Source organism: Nyctibius grandis, chromosome 22, assembly GCF_013368605.1.
Source record: "Nyctibius grandis isolate bNycGra1 chromosome 22, bNycGra1.pri, whole genome shotgun sequence".
NCBI classification, from domain to species: Eukaryota; Metazoa; Chordata; class Aves; order Nyctibiiformes; family Nyctibiidae; genus Nyctibius; species Nyctibius grandis.
The window spans coordinates 730614-747005 of record NC_090679.1 but is presented as its reverse complement, the minus strand read 5'-3'; the positions used below and the strand labels follow the sequence as shown (position 1 = coordinate 747005).

At 39.7% G+C, this 16392-nt stretch overlaps 1 protein-coding gene across 1 annotated transcript in view; it reads right to left on the bottom strand.

The window, feature by feature from the left end:
• The window catches only part of GABRA6 (gamma-aminobutyric acid type A receptor subunit alpha6), a 29194-nt gene that overhangs the window by 12037 nt on the left and 765 nt on the right, over positions 1 to 16392 (bottom strand). Inside the window, exons 3-8 of the mRNA XM_068417167.1 lie at positions 16206 to 16273; positions 13886 to 14106; positions 13702 to 13784; positions 12820 to 12963; positions 12233 to 12385; positions 7712 to 7971 (exon numbers count right to left, since the gene is read on the bottom strand). Coding sequence (XP_068273268.1) covers positions 7712 to 7971; positions 12233 to 12385; positions 12820 to 12963; positions 13702 to 13784; positions 13886 to 14106; positions 16206 to 16273 — 929 coding nt within the window. The remainder of the gene's footprint in view (positions 1 to 7711; positions 7972 to 12232; positions 12386 to 12819; positions 12964 to 13701; positions 13785 to 13885; positions 14107 to 16205; positions 16274 to 16392) is intronic.

Below are 16392 nucleotides of genomic sequence, written 5' to 3'. Positions count from 1 at the left end.
GTAATCCAAATAGAAGTGCTCTCCTTTCATTACATGAGGATACTCATTAAACATACTCAATATATTCTGACGTAATTATAGAAAACTAAATCTTCTATACTGAAGTGACATACGGCTGCTCTGCAGTTGGGCAGGGTTGTTAAAGAGAATGAGAATCCTTTTCTGACCAAGCGATGTTATTTTGAAACAGAGGGACAGGGCTATTTGTAGGGAGAAGGAAGCTCTCCCAGAACTATTCCACTGCTCTGTCCTGTTTTCTGTTAAAACAACAGGTATTTCGGAAAATAAGTGTAATCAAGCTACCACCCTGTAACAATCTTTTGTCTTTTACATGTAGTCTCTAACATGGAAAGGATGTCTTTTGATCCATGGTGTGTACTCCCTGACCATCTTGCGCAGCATTACTTCAAATGGTGCACTCCAGACAGTATCACCAATTCCCCTTCCCCTGCAACTTACAGTATTGGGATATTCCTGGATAAAGGTAGCCACAATGATGAAACAATATGATTGATGTAGAAAATATACATTAGAAATGGTTTAAAAAGCTAAATGCCATAATGTTTTATATATATGTATATATATAATATTTGATTTTGACATGCTAGAACAAGGTTGGTTACCGTATGAATAAAAACAGGTTTCTGTCAGGGTCCAGATGACCACTCAGCATGTTGCCATTGTATTTTGGAGTGGAACACCCATAGTTTTGGATTTCATGCAGGGATTGCCTGCAGCTGACAAAGATAGCAAGCCAAATTCTGCTCTCAGTTAACTGAGGTAAATAGAGTGGCTTTCCTGAAACCAGAACAGGCATGCTGGGCTGTTATCAGTTAACTAAGCACATACTCGGACCATTGTCTCTCTTACTGAAACCAGTGTAGCCCAATGACCTGATCAGTTTCTCCTACTTTCATTAGCACAGTAGAGCAGAATTTGGTCTTCTGCCATCTCTCTTTTCTGAGTGTACAGGTTTTTTGGCTACAATAGAAAAACCCATGAGAAAAAGTTTTGTTCATTTGAATAAAGCAAAATTAACTATACTGAAGGGGAAGGAGGCTTTTTGGTAGTATTTTGAAAGTTTTTTGATTTTTTTTTCAGGAACCATAGTTAATTTGCAATTTAAAAAAAAAGAATATATTCTGTAAATATGTTGATCTTGATTATTTTAGGCCCTCACTCAAGGATCAAACGCTTCTAACTGGCTGTTTTATAACTCCTTTGAATTTTCATTTATGCAAAAACTGTCTCCCTGGGCTTCTCTTACACAAAGCAGGAGAATGGATGTCCTGTCATACAGAAAGTACTAGTTCAGAGAGTCTAAAGTTATTCCCACCACAATGTTCTTTAGCCACTCTTCAGGCAATTTAAGGTAATAGATTATTAAAAACATATAGTCTGTTGTTAGTCTTAATGTTCCTACTGGTAGCAGAGTTCCATTGACAGTTGTATAGCCATGAAAATTTTCAAGCAAGTATATCTCACCTTTTCACTTGTATTTTTACAAATGGACTCCCCAAAACTAAGTAAACATTTACAATCTTCAGAAATTTTCTCAATGTAAAAATACCATCAAACTTCTATAAATGCAGAAGACTAAGCATTTTTAACACACTTTTCACTACTCTTCATCCTATACCTGCCCTTTCATATAGCTAAAATTCTGAAAACTTTCATGCACTTGAAAATCACAAGTAAAAATAATAGCATTACAAGTGGATGAAAAACTTTACTATCCTATCTAAAAGAGCAAAAAGAAATTAAAAAATAATCACGATTAGAAAAGACAAGGTACCAAAGCCCAGGGTATGAGAGAAGGGAAGGATTTTATTTTTTTTTTTAAATCAAATAAAGTAGACAGTTAAAAAACAATGTATAAAACATCAATCCTAATAGATTTTTTTCCTAGTGAACTAGAAAACAACATTTTAAGAAGAGAGGTAGAGTAAATGGGGAGAAAAGGCAAAGAGAAGAGCGGGAGAGGTAAGATAAATTATGTAAGGGGTGAAGAATAAGAATTGGGCATTGTAGCAACCAAAAAAAGATAAATCTGGAAGGAAAAGTGATGAAAGAATTTAGAGGCAAACAAATGGAACAAGTTGGGGGATATGGGGCAAGAAAGGTGAAATCAGGACCTCAGAAACAACTCCTAAATCTACAATAAGAAATAAACTGTGTATTATGCTGTGTGCCTTATTTAAACATAATTGCCTTAAGACCAGTAATGTAGCTATAGAAGTACAAAGCTCAGCAGAGGATGATAATCCTGAGGAAATGGTCATATACTCGTACAATCAGCCTGTGCTAACTACACTGTTAGCATTCAAATTAGCTCGTTCAGATCTGTTTCAGCTGAAATAATATCACTGACTTCAGTATATCCATCTATGTGATAACATACAAAAGTTCTTTCCCCTTACCTTCACTACACAAAAAAAAAAAAAGAAAAGAAAAAAGAAAAAAAAAAAAGCTTCTTAAAATCTGTTATCCTGTAATTGCTCCTTTTTCCCAGCATGCCTTTCTGGAATGGGACCTTTTAAATCCAATAGTTAATTCTTCTAGAAGCCATTTGGACTACATCATCTTTCTGTAAGTACCTGTTATTTTTATGATCTCATTGATTTTGCTTTTTCTGTTACTGCAGAGTGGGTTCTCATAGAGAACTGGTCCTGTGAGAAAAAAGTGGTGGACTTACAGGGCTTGAAAATTACTGTCTTGGATAATATGAGCTTTGAGAAAGATCAGGACTATAGAATTTTGTGCACACCGTGGGCTGTTTTAGAGACTGAGTTTACCTTGGGACCTTGATGTTATAGGGTTTACTACTCTTCTAAATCTGTATGTTGTTAGCTAGTTGCAAATAGTTTTCTTGAGGAAATGGTTGCAGTGTGCTTCCTAGAAGTTTATTTTATTCCTAGATGCTTATTTTTTTGCTTGTTCTTACTTGGAAAAGCTAACAAGTAAATATTTACAAAATGAGGAAAGTGTGTCTTCAGTTTGGCTCTGTGCTTGTTTGTGGCTGAAGCCCTTGATAAGAAACTTGAAGTCTTTTAATTTCTTTTTCTTTTATTAATTTGTTCAACAGCAGTTTTGTAGTTTGTGCTTAGCTTGGTCTGCAATGATATAGAGACTGTGTAACTCTCACCCACAAGTACTGGAGGAGCCACAATCATCAGGAATATGTTCTAGTATATCTGGGCATGTGCAGAGGGTTATTTTTTGAAACAGTTGTCTTTAGAGATTGGGGGGGGGAGGATGGCAGTAGCTTTGTAGCATCTGCTGTGAATTCACCAGCAGTAGCATGGGCAGAGTAGGACAAACTGTTTTCACATCACTCATCAGGGACTTCAATGAAAAAAAAGGAGGGGTGGTTTTTTTTTTTCCTTCTTGGAAACCTCCTTATGATTAACTCAAACTTGAGTAAGGAAGTGTGTGTAGGAAAGATAAGAGCTGTTGCTCCTCTTTATTATGTAGCAGCTATAAATATTTTCCTCATGCTATATAAAGTCAAGTGATCTCTTTAACTTCTTTCTGATAGCTTGCCCTCAAAAAAAAGTCAACAGAAGACTAAAAATGAAGCTTTAGTACATTTTAAAGTTCCTTCAGTCTTAACAGTATTTTTCTTATTTTACACTATTTTACCATTGCAATATTCTGCTCATTCAGTCCAGAGTACTTCTCAGTCAAATATGATATTGGGGAGTGGGGAAGTATGTCCTAAATATTGGCAAATGCATACTCCCTTTTCCTCTCATGGTTTTTGTAAGGTTTAAGTATAATTATACAAGTTTACTAGTTAAAATAAATGTAGATATGAACATTGCAAATATTGCCAAAACTAAATCAGCCTTTCTGCTGTCTCTTTAAAATCAGTGCAAGATTCTGTGAACATTTGCTTCCAAGATCCCTTTAAAGTTTTTGCACTTTCTTTTGTATTTTCTTTATGTAAAACAAACAAAAAAGCTGTGGTTCTGAGTTAAAATGTATAAAGATTTGCTTCTTTTTGCATTTATATATTTAGTGAAAATAAAATGCATTTCTTTATTCTATTGTATCTTACAATATCTTCACTTTTTTTTTCAATATTTATAAAATCGTAATCAAAATACAATATGGCTTACAAACACAATGCTGCCCAGTTGAAGAATATTTGTTGATTAGCTCCAATGAGGACCAGTAGCAAGATGCCATGAAACTTTGGTTTTGCTGTTATATGGAATTTATCAATTATGAATTTAACGGTTTGAATGTACCTACATGGTATAACTTTAACTGCTGTTTATAAGCAAATGTGGAAAAATGACTACATGGTGGGTAAGTTGTTGCCCTGATATTCAGTAGCTCTTAGATTGACTTCCTTATTCAACTACAGATTCAAAGGTTTTGCAGAAGGTCATTCAAATTCTGTTATTCCTTTCAAAATCACAGAATCACAGAATGTTAGGGATTGGAAGGGACCTCGAAAGATCATCTAGTCCAATCCCCCTGCCGGGGCAGGATTGCCTAGACCATATCACACAGGAACGCGTCCAGGCGGGTTTTGAATGTCTCCAGAGAAGGAGACTCCACAACCTCTCTGGGCAGCCTGTTCCAGTGTTCAGTCACCCTCACCGTAAAGAAGTTTTTCCTCAAATTTAAGTGGAACCTCCTGTGCTCCAGCTTGCACCCATTGCCCCTTGTCCTGTCAAGGGATGTCACTGAGAAGAGCCTGGCTCCATCCTCTTGACACTTGCCCTTTACATATTTATAAACATTAATGAGGTCACCCCTCAGTCTCCTCTTCTCCAAGCTAAAGAGACCCAGCTCCCTCAGCCTCTCCTCATAAGGGAGATGTTCCACTCCCTTAATCATCTTCGTGGCTCTGCGCTGGACTCTCTCTAGCAGTTCCCTGTCCTTCTTGAACTGAGGGGCCCAGAACTGGACACAATATTCCAGATGCGGCCTCACCAGGGCAGAGTAGAGGGGGAGGAGAACCTCTCTCGACCTGCTGACCACACCCCTTCTAATACACCCCAGGATGCCATTGGCCTTCTTGGCCACAAGGGCACACTGCTGGCTCATGGTCATCCTGTTGTCCACTAGGACCCCCAGGTCCCTTTCCCCTACGCTGCTCTCCAACAGGTCTGCCCCCAACTTGTACTGGTACATGGGGTTGTTCTTGCCCAGATGCAGGACTCTACACTTGCCCTTGTTATATTTCATTAAATTTCTCCCTGCCCAACTCTCCAGCCTGTCCAGGTCCCTCTGAATGGCTGCGCAGCCTTCCGGTGTGTCAGCCACTCCTCCCAGCTTTGTGTCATCAGCGAACTTGCTGACAGCGCACTCTAATCCCTCATCCAAGTCATGAATGAATATATTGAATAGAACTGGTCCCAGAACCGACCCTTGCGGGACTCCTCTAGACACAGGCCTCCAACTGGACTCTGTCCCATTGACCACCACTCTCTGGCTTCTTTCCTTCAGCCAGTTCACAATCCACCTCACTACCCGATCATCCAGACCACACTTCCCCAGTTTAGCTGCGAGGATGCTGTGGGAGACCGTGTCAAACGCTTTACTGAAATCGAGATAGACCACATCCACAGCTTTACCATCATCTATCCACCTGGTTACATCCTCATAAAAGGCTATCAAGTTGGTTGAGCATGACTTCCCCTTGGTGAAGCCATGCTGAGTGCCCCTAATGATCCCCCTATCCTTGATGTGCCTAGAGACAGCACCAAGAACAAGTTGTTCCATCACCTTTCCGGGGATGGAGGTGAGGCTGACCGGTCTATAGTTACCCGGGTCCTCCTTCTTGCCCTTTTTGAAGACTGGAGTGACATTCGCTTTCCTCCAGTCCTCAGGCACCTCTCCCGTTGCCCACGACTTAGCAAAGATGATGGAGAGTGGCCTAGCAATGACTTCCGCCAGCTCCCTCAGCACCCGCGGGTGCATCCCATCAGGGCCCATGGATTTGTGGACGTCCAGGTTGCTTAATTGGTCCCTGACCCAGCCCTCATCAACCAAGACAGATTCCTCCTCTATCCTGACTTCTTCTGAGGCCTCAGGGGTCCGGGCCTCCTCAGGACAGCCTCCAACAGTATAGACAGAGGCAAAGAAGGCATTCAGTAACTCCGCCTTCTTTTTATCCTCTGTCTCCAGGACCCCCACCTCATTCATCAGTGGGCCTACATTGCCTCTAGTGTTGGCTTTACCTGCAATGTATTTGAAGAAGCCCTTTCTGTTGTCCTTGACCTCTCTTGCAAGGTTTAATTCCAAGGAGGCCTTAGCTTTCCTAGTTGCCTCCCTACATCCTCTGACAACAGACTTACATTCCTCCCAAGTGGCCAGCCCCTCCTTCCACGATCTGTACACCCTCTTCTTCCACTTGAGTTTGCCCAGCAGTTCCCTGTTTAACCATGCAGGTCTCCTGGTACCCTTCCTCGACTTCCTACCTGCTGGGATGCTCTGATCTTGAGCTCGGAAGAAGCAGTCCTTGAATGCTAACCAACTATCTTGGGCCCCCTTACCTTCTAGTACCCTGTCCCGTGGGATTTCCCCTAGCAATTGCTTGAAAAGGCCAAAGTTGGCCCTCCTGAAGTCCAGGGTTGTGATTCTGCTAGCTATTCTGTTCCTGCCACATGAGATCCTGAACTCTACCATCTCATGGTCACTACAACCAAGGCTGCCCTCAACCTTCACCTCTTCAACCAGACCCTCCTTGTTAGTGAGGATCAGATCCAGCAGCGCTCCTCTCCTAGTTGGCTCATCCACCATTTGCATCAGAAAGTTATCATCAACGCACTGGAGGAACCTCCTGGACTGGGGATGGCTGGCTGAGTAGGCCTCCCAGCAAATATCAGGGTAGTTGAAATCCCCCATGACAACCAGGCCCTGTAATTGCGAGACTGCTCTCAGCTGCCTGTAGAAGGCCTCATCACCCTCCTCATCCTGATCCGGTGGCCTGTAATAGACACCCACAACAGTATCACCCCTGCCAGCCTGCCCCTGGGAAATGTGGTGGTAGTAAAACTGACTTTGAAAGCCGGAGGGCTATAGTGACAAATATATTAACATATGTTGTGAGACAGCATTTGTTACTTAGCCCGAGATGTAAGGAATAATATTTACAAGCAATTCTGACATACTTTTTTTGCTACTAGAAAGCCTTCCTCTCTTTTTCATGTACTAAAATATATCCTTAATCTTTACATTTATGTTATTTCCCCAAGCTTCCACCAACACAGATTTTTATGAAAGTAACAGATGCCAAGTTTATGTAAAGGCTAATTCCTCTTCTTCCAGATGACCCACTTATGGTATGTACCAGTGTACTACAGTGATCCCATAATCATCTGGTCAATGCACATGTTCATTCCATTGTACAGTGTCCTACAAATTCTGCAGACTTACTCAGAGAACCACAGCTGCCTAACCACACTGCCTACAGCATTGCTCAAGAAAAGTATTACGGGTAACAGTCTAATGGCTTTACTTAAATATTTACCAAATATACATGTCTCTAGTAAATCATATCTCAAATTTAAATAAACAGTATGAATAAATGAAGTATTTTCATTTTCTGAAATAAGAAAATGTCTTTGATAAAATGACATGATCTGTTTACCCAATCTGTTTCAGGTTAAGATCACTTTAATATTGTTTTGCATTCACTACTTCAGCTGTCTCTTCCTATATGATACTTATTATCAGAAAAGCAAGCAATTACCGAGACAATCTCGTCCTCTGCCGGTACAGTTGCTGCTGATAGTGCCGCTGCCAGTGCTGCTGCCCTGGCTGCCTTCCTCATTGCTCTCTGAGTCTGAAGATTGGTAAAGTAGTTGACAGCTGCAAACTCAATAAGTGCAGAGAAGACAAAGGCAAAGCACACGGCTATGAACCAATCCATGGCGGTAGCATAGGACACCTTGGGCAAAGAATGGCGTGCACTGATGCTTAAAGTGGTCATTGTTAGAACTGTAGTGATTCCTTGAAAATAGAAGAAAGAAAATGAGGGCATTAGAATTTTGCTTCAACCCTGCTGCTCTTAAATTCATATATATTAAAAAAAACACCAGCTCCTTTGGTTTTAGCTGTCATCCTATGTACCAGCTAACTAACAAAACTGCTAAATGTTTTGTATTAAGTAATTCATGTATACTAGCTTCAGCATCTAAAAGCTCTGAACAAACCTCCGTAATACATTGAGCAGATAACTGCATAATACATGGTGCATCTTCATAGAATTGTGATAAACGGGTGTAACAACTCAGACTCAAACTATGAAAGAGTGGAACGTTTGGCAGAAATCTAGATTAACATACTGTCATTACCCAACAGTGACCCTCTCTCCTGTTGTTGCACAAGACAGAGCGTGACTTACAGAACCCTCACTGAATCAAACAAATTCTGCATTAAAATCAGTGGTAGGCTATGATCCAAATATTTCTAGTAATAAGAGTTTGGTCCTCTGTGCAGTTGTCTTTAATCACTGGATACGTTCTTTAAGATTCACTAACAGTATCTTGATTTGAAAGCACCCATAGTTACAAATATGAAATGATAGAAAAGCTACTTCTTTAGAGCTGCTTGTCTATTTTAACACAACAAATCTGGTCATGTAGCTCATGGGCCCCATAGTGTTCTTCACATGAACTCATGAATTTATTCTTTCTGCTTTGGAGTGTACAGCATTAGTAATGTAGGAAATACACTTCCCACTGATGCCTGATACAAGCAAAAAGTGCAAGAACAAACTCATTCGTTAACATATAAGCCTCTGTGACTCATGTTTACTTATAATTATGCCTGCTATAATGTGAAAACTGCAGGTATTTAAAGACAGTAATGTGGAGAATACCCTCTTCTGCTCTTTTCTGCAGTTGGGAAAGGGTAGGTGGGAAAGTAAAAGATGTTATAATCGTCATGTTGTGATGACGAATCAATATGCTATGAATGATGCTCAGTGGAAAGGATGCAGTGTCATTGCATACTGCAGCATCAAGACAGGGTGACTTGATTATTTTCAGGTTTTTTGCAACTCTTTCATATGATGTAGCTTGCCAGCTGTCTGACGTTAGCTATGTCCCAACGTCATTACTTAACATGTTTTAATAAAATGCAAATAGGAAATGGTATAAAAATATGTAGGAGCTCTACTTCTCCCAAATCTGCCAGACTCACTTTATAATATGAATACAAGTATGCTGAGATATATTTCAATTTCAGAGGTCCAGAACGAACTTTTCAATATGATGTGTGATTAGATTAGAATCTGTCCATGTGCTAGTTAGTAATAAAAATGATATATTCTGTGTCTGAATAAAAACTTATTGCAGCAGGAATTTAAACTTAAGAATAGGACTCCTATTCTATTACAGATATAGATAAGACTTCTCTCAATGTGGAGTGAATATTGATGAAATGCTCTGCACTGTGGAAAACTACTTTATCAAACTGAATGCCAAATTACAGTTGGTAAACTGTGTAACTGATTATTGTTTACTCTTGTCTTTCCACTTTGAACATTTCTTGGTAAGTTTTGAGGAATCTGTTACGTAATGCAAATACTGAAATATGTTACCTTTTCTTATTAAAAATGAAACAACAAAAAACCCCAAACACCTTTTCCTATTGAAGACTTTATTATAAATAAAGTTTAATGACTAGATATTAATTTAAAATTCCCAGGGTGACCTGCTAGGAAGGTAGAAACTGACTACTATCTTTCTGAAAAATAACAGATGGACTTTTTGCCAGGAATAAAAAAGATTAAAGGCACATGAAAATGTGAAATAATAGCTATTGTTATATAGAGTCAGAGCATACTTAAAATTAGGTCTCCAATAACCATGTTTCTTATTCGAAGTAGTTTCTGATAATGCCATGCTTCATAAAACTTCACACATATATATGTATATGTATGGCTACATACATAGCTCCACATAAAATAAGGAATTTCGTATTAGCAATCTGCTGTTTTCCAATGACACAATTATAAAAAATGCAGGAGTGCCTCTTCAAGTATTTCTGTCGCCCATTTTTCACTTGCAGGCCTGTAAAGAGTAGGTGCTTATGACCATTAATTTATCTTTGCAAAATGTTCAGAGTATTTATTGTAATATTACCTGCAAAGGATATCTGGCATCCATTTTGGAGGTAAACAGAGTTGCTAAATGAATTTGTTTTGAGAAACTGTTTTGGGCACACTGTTCTTATTCTTCTACTATTAATTTCTCTCCTCTCAAACTTACAGTTTAGGAACTTAGAAGTAAAACTGAAAATTTATAATTCAAGTATTTGCAATATGATGCAGAAAGGAGACTGACTTCTCCATTTTAAACCTTCTGCATTTTAAACCTTTTCTTTTTTACTGGGGCCTGAAAGTCTTTTTTGTCATAAGGAATTTGCCCTCTTTTCCTTAGATGAAAGTATTTAGAATCCATGGGATTTTGAATTAGTAAGAACTATAAATTCAGACTGTGCCTGGGAGAAATAAGAATGGAATAAGCATTGAAATACTCTTTTAAACTGCCAACATGACTAATTTTCCACAATACTGAGAAAGGTGTCTATTTCACTATTTTCTTAAAATATTTTCTGTTTCTAATTCTATATTTACTCTTCAGTATGACATCTAAGAGTTGTTATTCTGTGTAATTATTACTGAATCAGCTAAAGACTTATACATTATTTCAAGCATAGAGAATTGACTTCCACTGCCCACTAGGTAGCAAAACATGTTTTGTCCAGAGATGCAATATAAAGCCAAATCAGGTAGCATCATATTTGGTGTACGAACCTCCTATATATATTTTATGCTTCAATTGCAATAAATATCCTTGAAAAGCTATTGCCTGATATTTTAATATTTTTAAGCACTTAAAGAAATCCCAATTGCCAGAAAATAATACCTGTAAGTACTTAATGGTGCCAAACTGCATCCCAGCTCCCAAAGGGGATTTCAAGAACAGAAGTGTTGATCTTGCTTCAGAGGCACCTGAGGAAGTTGTGTTCACCCTTAGCATTCCTAAAAGTTTGCAATGCTTTCATGAATACCATTCCACACAGGTAGGAAATGCCAGTTGACTGAAATCAAATTATACAAATTCTGTAGCCTTTTTGTTACTGAAGACAAGTCTTACAAAGGGATTTTTTTGTATAGAAGTACTGGGTTAAGAGAAAATAGAGAGGGTTGCAAATTCATATGTATGGGCAGTGGATTCATGAAGTTTTTGACAAGTTTTATTATTTTTGCTTAGTATTTTTATGATTATTTTTCTAGAAACACAATTCAGTCAGTGAAAGCTTACCCCTTAACAATGAGTGCAGTTTCAGAGCCTATCAATGTTGAAGTGGGGGCTGTGTGTCAAATTAATAGCAGACCACACACTAAAACTTAAGGAGACAAAACTCACAGCTTTGGGAGCATTAATTCAAACCACTGGAAAGAAAAAAGGGCCCTGCCATGCAATATGGACACACCCTTCACATTACAACTCCAACCTGTGTTAGGGATGGGATTCATCTCACCTAACTTTATCCGTCTAAAGTTCTTGCTAGTTGTCTAGATATCATTGTAGACAAGGGGAAGAGAGCACTTCAGAATGAATGCTAGATGAAGAACCTTATGTCAGATGAGATTAATCCCATCCCATGTGGTTTTTTTAAACCTTTAACTCACATTGATTTCACAAGAGAATAAATCAATAGGAAAGTTCCTATTTAAAAAATGGAGAGGTTGACATTTACTCTGAAATTGTCCCTTCCTGCATACAAAGAAATATTGAGGGGACGAAAAACATCACAAATAAGTCTGGCTAACCAAACATTCTGAGTAAAGAATTTTGACCCTCGTGGGCAGATGGAATATTATTTGGTTTAATTTTAGTATTTACTTTTGTTCACTGAAATCTACTAGCTGTCTTTTCCAATTCCCACTGGATTACAGTAACTGTTTGATGCAATGGATTCAATACAGTGAATGAAGTGAATGATAAAAGAACAAACACAAATACCAGCCACGGTTCTTGCTGGAATAGATTCTTTGTTGATCCAAAACACAACTTGAGACAGGACTACAGTCATGATGCATGGAATGTATGTCTGAATGAGATAGTAGCCTATTTTCCTTTGAAGATGGAAATAGAGCAGCTGAAGTGAATATTCGCCTAAAACAAACAAGCAATGAAAGTAATGAATAAATGGTATATGCGATGCTGAGCTGTTCAAAGACCCTTATGCAGCATACCAAAAACTGTTCTAGCTGGAACAGACTCCTTGTTAATCCAGAAAGACACCTGAGAAAGAATGACTGTCATAATGCATGGAGTATATATCTGTATCATGAAGTAGCCCATCTTCCTTTGCAAGTGGAAATAAACTGTCATGATTACGTATTCACCTGTTAAGAGACAAGCATGTCAGCATTATTTTGGCAACATATGAGTAAACATTATTGGCTTAAACCCAACATACTATGTTCTGACGAAAGCACTTACAGGCCTCCTAGTGCATAATAAAAATAAGCTGATTAAAAAAAGGGAAAGTGACCTTATGGAAACAGAGGAGAATAATATTCATTTTATGTATTGTTTTTACTGGGGTGGTGAGGCAGGGGGAATTCTTAAGAATTGCATGAAAAATTGTATGCTTAAAGGGACTGTATTGAAAAGCTATCTTTTAAGAGACAATGGTTAGATTCTTTCCAAGGATTTTCGTTTTTAAAATAGCAAAAGATAATTAATCTAATTCAATGCTATCTGGAAAAAAACGCCTGTAATTTATTTTCAAGATGTGTTTTATAATGTCAGTGGTTCACACATGGCTACATCTTACCTGTGTTAGATTTAATTGTTTCACTAGATACAGTTTGTCCTATGAGGTCATACTGGAGGAGACTGGAAGACTCTTGTGGAATTTCTACTGAATGCAGGGGTCCTTTTTTCCATGTATAAATTATTTCACTTTTTGGATAAGCATCTGAGTTAAAGAGGGAAAAATTACTATTATTAATTGCATAATTTATAAGCAATTGAAAAAATAAGTAGCATGCTCCCTTTTGTGGCTCAAATACCCATAGAAACATGCATCCTGCTCCAGCAAGTTCCTAACCTCATTAACAACAAAATGCAAAAAAATCAAAAATAAGAGAAAGGTTGAGGTGGGACCTGATAGGCACTAGTTTTTTTTCTTAATTTGCTATAAAACACATACATTGATTAAATATTTTCATTTTGCAAAACTAGAAATAATATAATAAACGTACGACAGATTTTATGACTTGTCGAAGGACCCACTTTGACTACTACCTGTGTAAGAATAATAAACAATAAAATATGCTTCAACATTCACCCTTCAGTGAATAAATCCATGTGCTTATGAATGGTCTGAGTCTCAGAGGAGAAAGTAAGATTCTAGTATAAAAAAATATACAATAGGACGGTTTGGGTTGGAAGGGACCTTAAAGATCATCTAGTTCCAACTCCCCTGCCATGGGCAGGGACACCTTTCCACTAGACCAGGTTGCTCAAGGCCCCATACAACCTGACCTTAAACACTTCCAGGGAGGGGAATAATAAAAATATAATTAAAAAAAAAATAAAAAAAATTTCAGCTATGTCATTAAGTAGTGTCCTAAGATCTCACTTCTGATCTTCTCACATACATGTAGACCAAATGTATTACTATAAAAAAACTGAAAAATGCAGAAAAACTTACAGCTTCCAAACTTCAATGGACAAGCATGTCCATCCATAGGGAAGTTCACCAACCGCATAGGACAATCAGCATTAATGGTTAGTCTAGAATACATTATAGTAAATGACAATGAAAAAAAATGGTATGCAGGAATACTGCTGAAAGAATCAAAAAAAGGTCAACCAAAAGCAAAATAGGCTCTCACCTCATTGTGTAAAGAATAGTTCCATTCTGCATAATTCTGAAAAGTTTGTTAGGAGTTGTCATATTATGAGCAATTGATTTTTTTCCATTTCTAAAAAATGTGTCTGGTGTCCAAATTTTACTGACCATTAAATTGTTCAATCTCAAAATTTCAGTTGGCCCACTAAACTTTAACCTCTCATCAGTCCATGTCTGCCGAAAGAAGACATCCATTGTGTATTCCTATGGAAAATAAACAGGTGGGTGATTTATGTGTGGGGGCCAGCAGTCCCAAGTTGCTGTGTATACGGTAACTCCATGAAAGAACCTAACACATGTCAATGGCATTTCATTTACTCCTTAAACACTTAATCCTATTACCATTAAGTAGTTACTAAAAAAAAAGTAGTCTATGAAAAAAATATCCTATTTTCTTCTTATTTAAAGAATAGTTACAAATTAACCAGTGAAGAGATAATTTCATATGAGTAAAGGAAAAAAAAAATCATTCTCCTCTCAGAGATAATAATTTAATTCAAAGTGACTGAGGTCTGAGGAAATACAAACGTCTAATTTAGTATCCTTTCAAAGTGCAAAAACAAACTATCAATGTTTAATTGCCAGGAACAAAAAGACATGCTCAGTGCCTCTTCTGCAGCTTACTTTGGATATTCCCAAATCACAGAATCACAGAATCAATCAGGCTGGAAGAGACCTCTGGGATCATCGAGTCCAACCATTGCCCTGACACCACCATGTCAACTAGACCATGGCACTAAATGCCATGTCCAGTCTCTTCTTAAACACATCCAGAGATGGTGACTCCACCACCTCCCTCGGCAGCCCATTCCAATGTCTAATGACCCTTTCTGAGAAGAAATGCTTCCTAATGTCCAACCTGAACCTCCCTTGGCAAAGCTTGAGGCTATGTCCTCTTGTCCTATCACTAGTTGCCTGGGAGAAGAGGCCAACTCCCACTCCACTACAACCTCCCTTCAGGTAATTGTAGACTGCAATAAGGTCACCTCTGAGCCTCCTCTTCTCCAGGCTAAACAACCCCAGCTCCCTCAGCCGTTCCTCATAGGTCAGACCCTCCAGACCCTTCACCAGCTTGGTCGCCCTCCTCTGGACTCGCTCCAACACCTCAACATCTTTCTTGAAGTGCAGGGCCCAGAACTGGACACAGTATTCAAGGTGCGGCCTCACCAGTGCCGAGTACAGAGGGACGATCACTTCCCTAGACCGGCTGGCTACACTATTCCTAATAGAGGCCAGGATGCCATTGGCCTTCTTGGCCACCTGGGCACACTGCTGGCTCATGTTTAGCCGGCTGTCGATCAGCAACCCCAGGTCTCTTTCCACCGGGCGCTTTCTAACCGCTCTTCCCCCAGCCTGTAGCGCTGCATGGGGTTGTTGTGGCCGAAGTGTAAGACCTGGCACTTGTTCGTGTTGAACCTCATGCCGTTGGTCTCGGCCCATCTATCCAACCTGTCCAGATCAAAGAAAGGGCTGATGTGAGTAAGTCACATCACAGTAGGATTATGGTGTCAAATTAATATTATTCTAAGATATTTTTCTTAAGGATTCTTAGTAATATTCTCACAAGCCTTCAGAAAGGAGTTCTCTACAGAAGTTGCTTAGGAAAAGGAGCTAAACCTTGGCTGGAGGCAAATGTATAAGGCGGCAAAGTTATGCCTTCTCTTAGACTGACTGATGAAGAGAGGTGGAAAAACTTTTGGTTGTATCTTGGGATCCACAGTTCCTTGTCTGCAAAATGGACTGCAGGCTCAGGTGAGCAGGTATTGGAGGAAGCGTACAAGGGCAAAAATAGCGATCAAAGTCAATTTCCAGAATGAGAACAGCAATGCCATCCTCTGATGGCTTAACATTTTCCTGGGGCTGCTGCTGTAATTGACAAGTTCACCCAAGTCTGCAGCTACCTGAATTTGGGGGCACCCAGCATGACAAGGGGCAGCTGTCTTAGAAATGGCACCATTTCCCTGCAGCTGCTCGTTAGGTTGTTACGTACCATGCAGCCTTCCTGCAAACCTATGTGTTGGGCCACGGATGCTTACAATCATAATGAGGTTAAAGAGGCATCTTCAACCTCCCCTCCATGCCCTCACCTGAGGTTAGCATTGCCCTCTGGGCCCAGCCTCGGGCTGTCCTGGCTGACTCGGCTGGGGAAATAGCTATATGCAGCTCCAGCCAGACTGCTCTGCTGGGCCCTACAGATTGTAAAGAAGATTAAGCCTCGTAATCTGCTTTAATGACGGTCAACTCAGATACCACCCTAATGAATCCCGGGAAAGAAGAGCAGGGGCGGCAAGCAGGGCCCTTACCATCTCCACGTCGGACACCGGGCCAAAGCTGGTCACGTAGATGTCCGTTTTGACTTCTGTCACGGCGCCTGCGGAACGCGGAGACGAGCTGGGAGCGGAGCGGGCCGGGGCTGGCGGGCGCGGCTCCCGGCAGCGGGGCCTCTCGGGGCCGCGGTGCGAGCGCAGCACCGGGGCCGCCCCGCAAGGG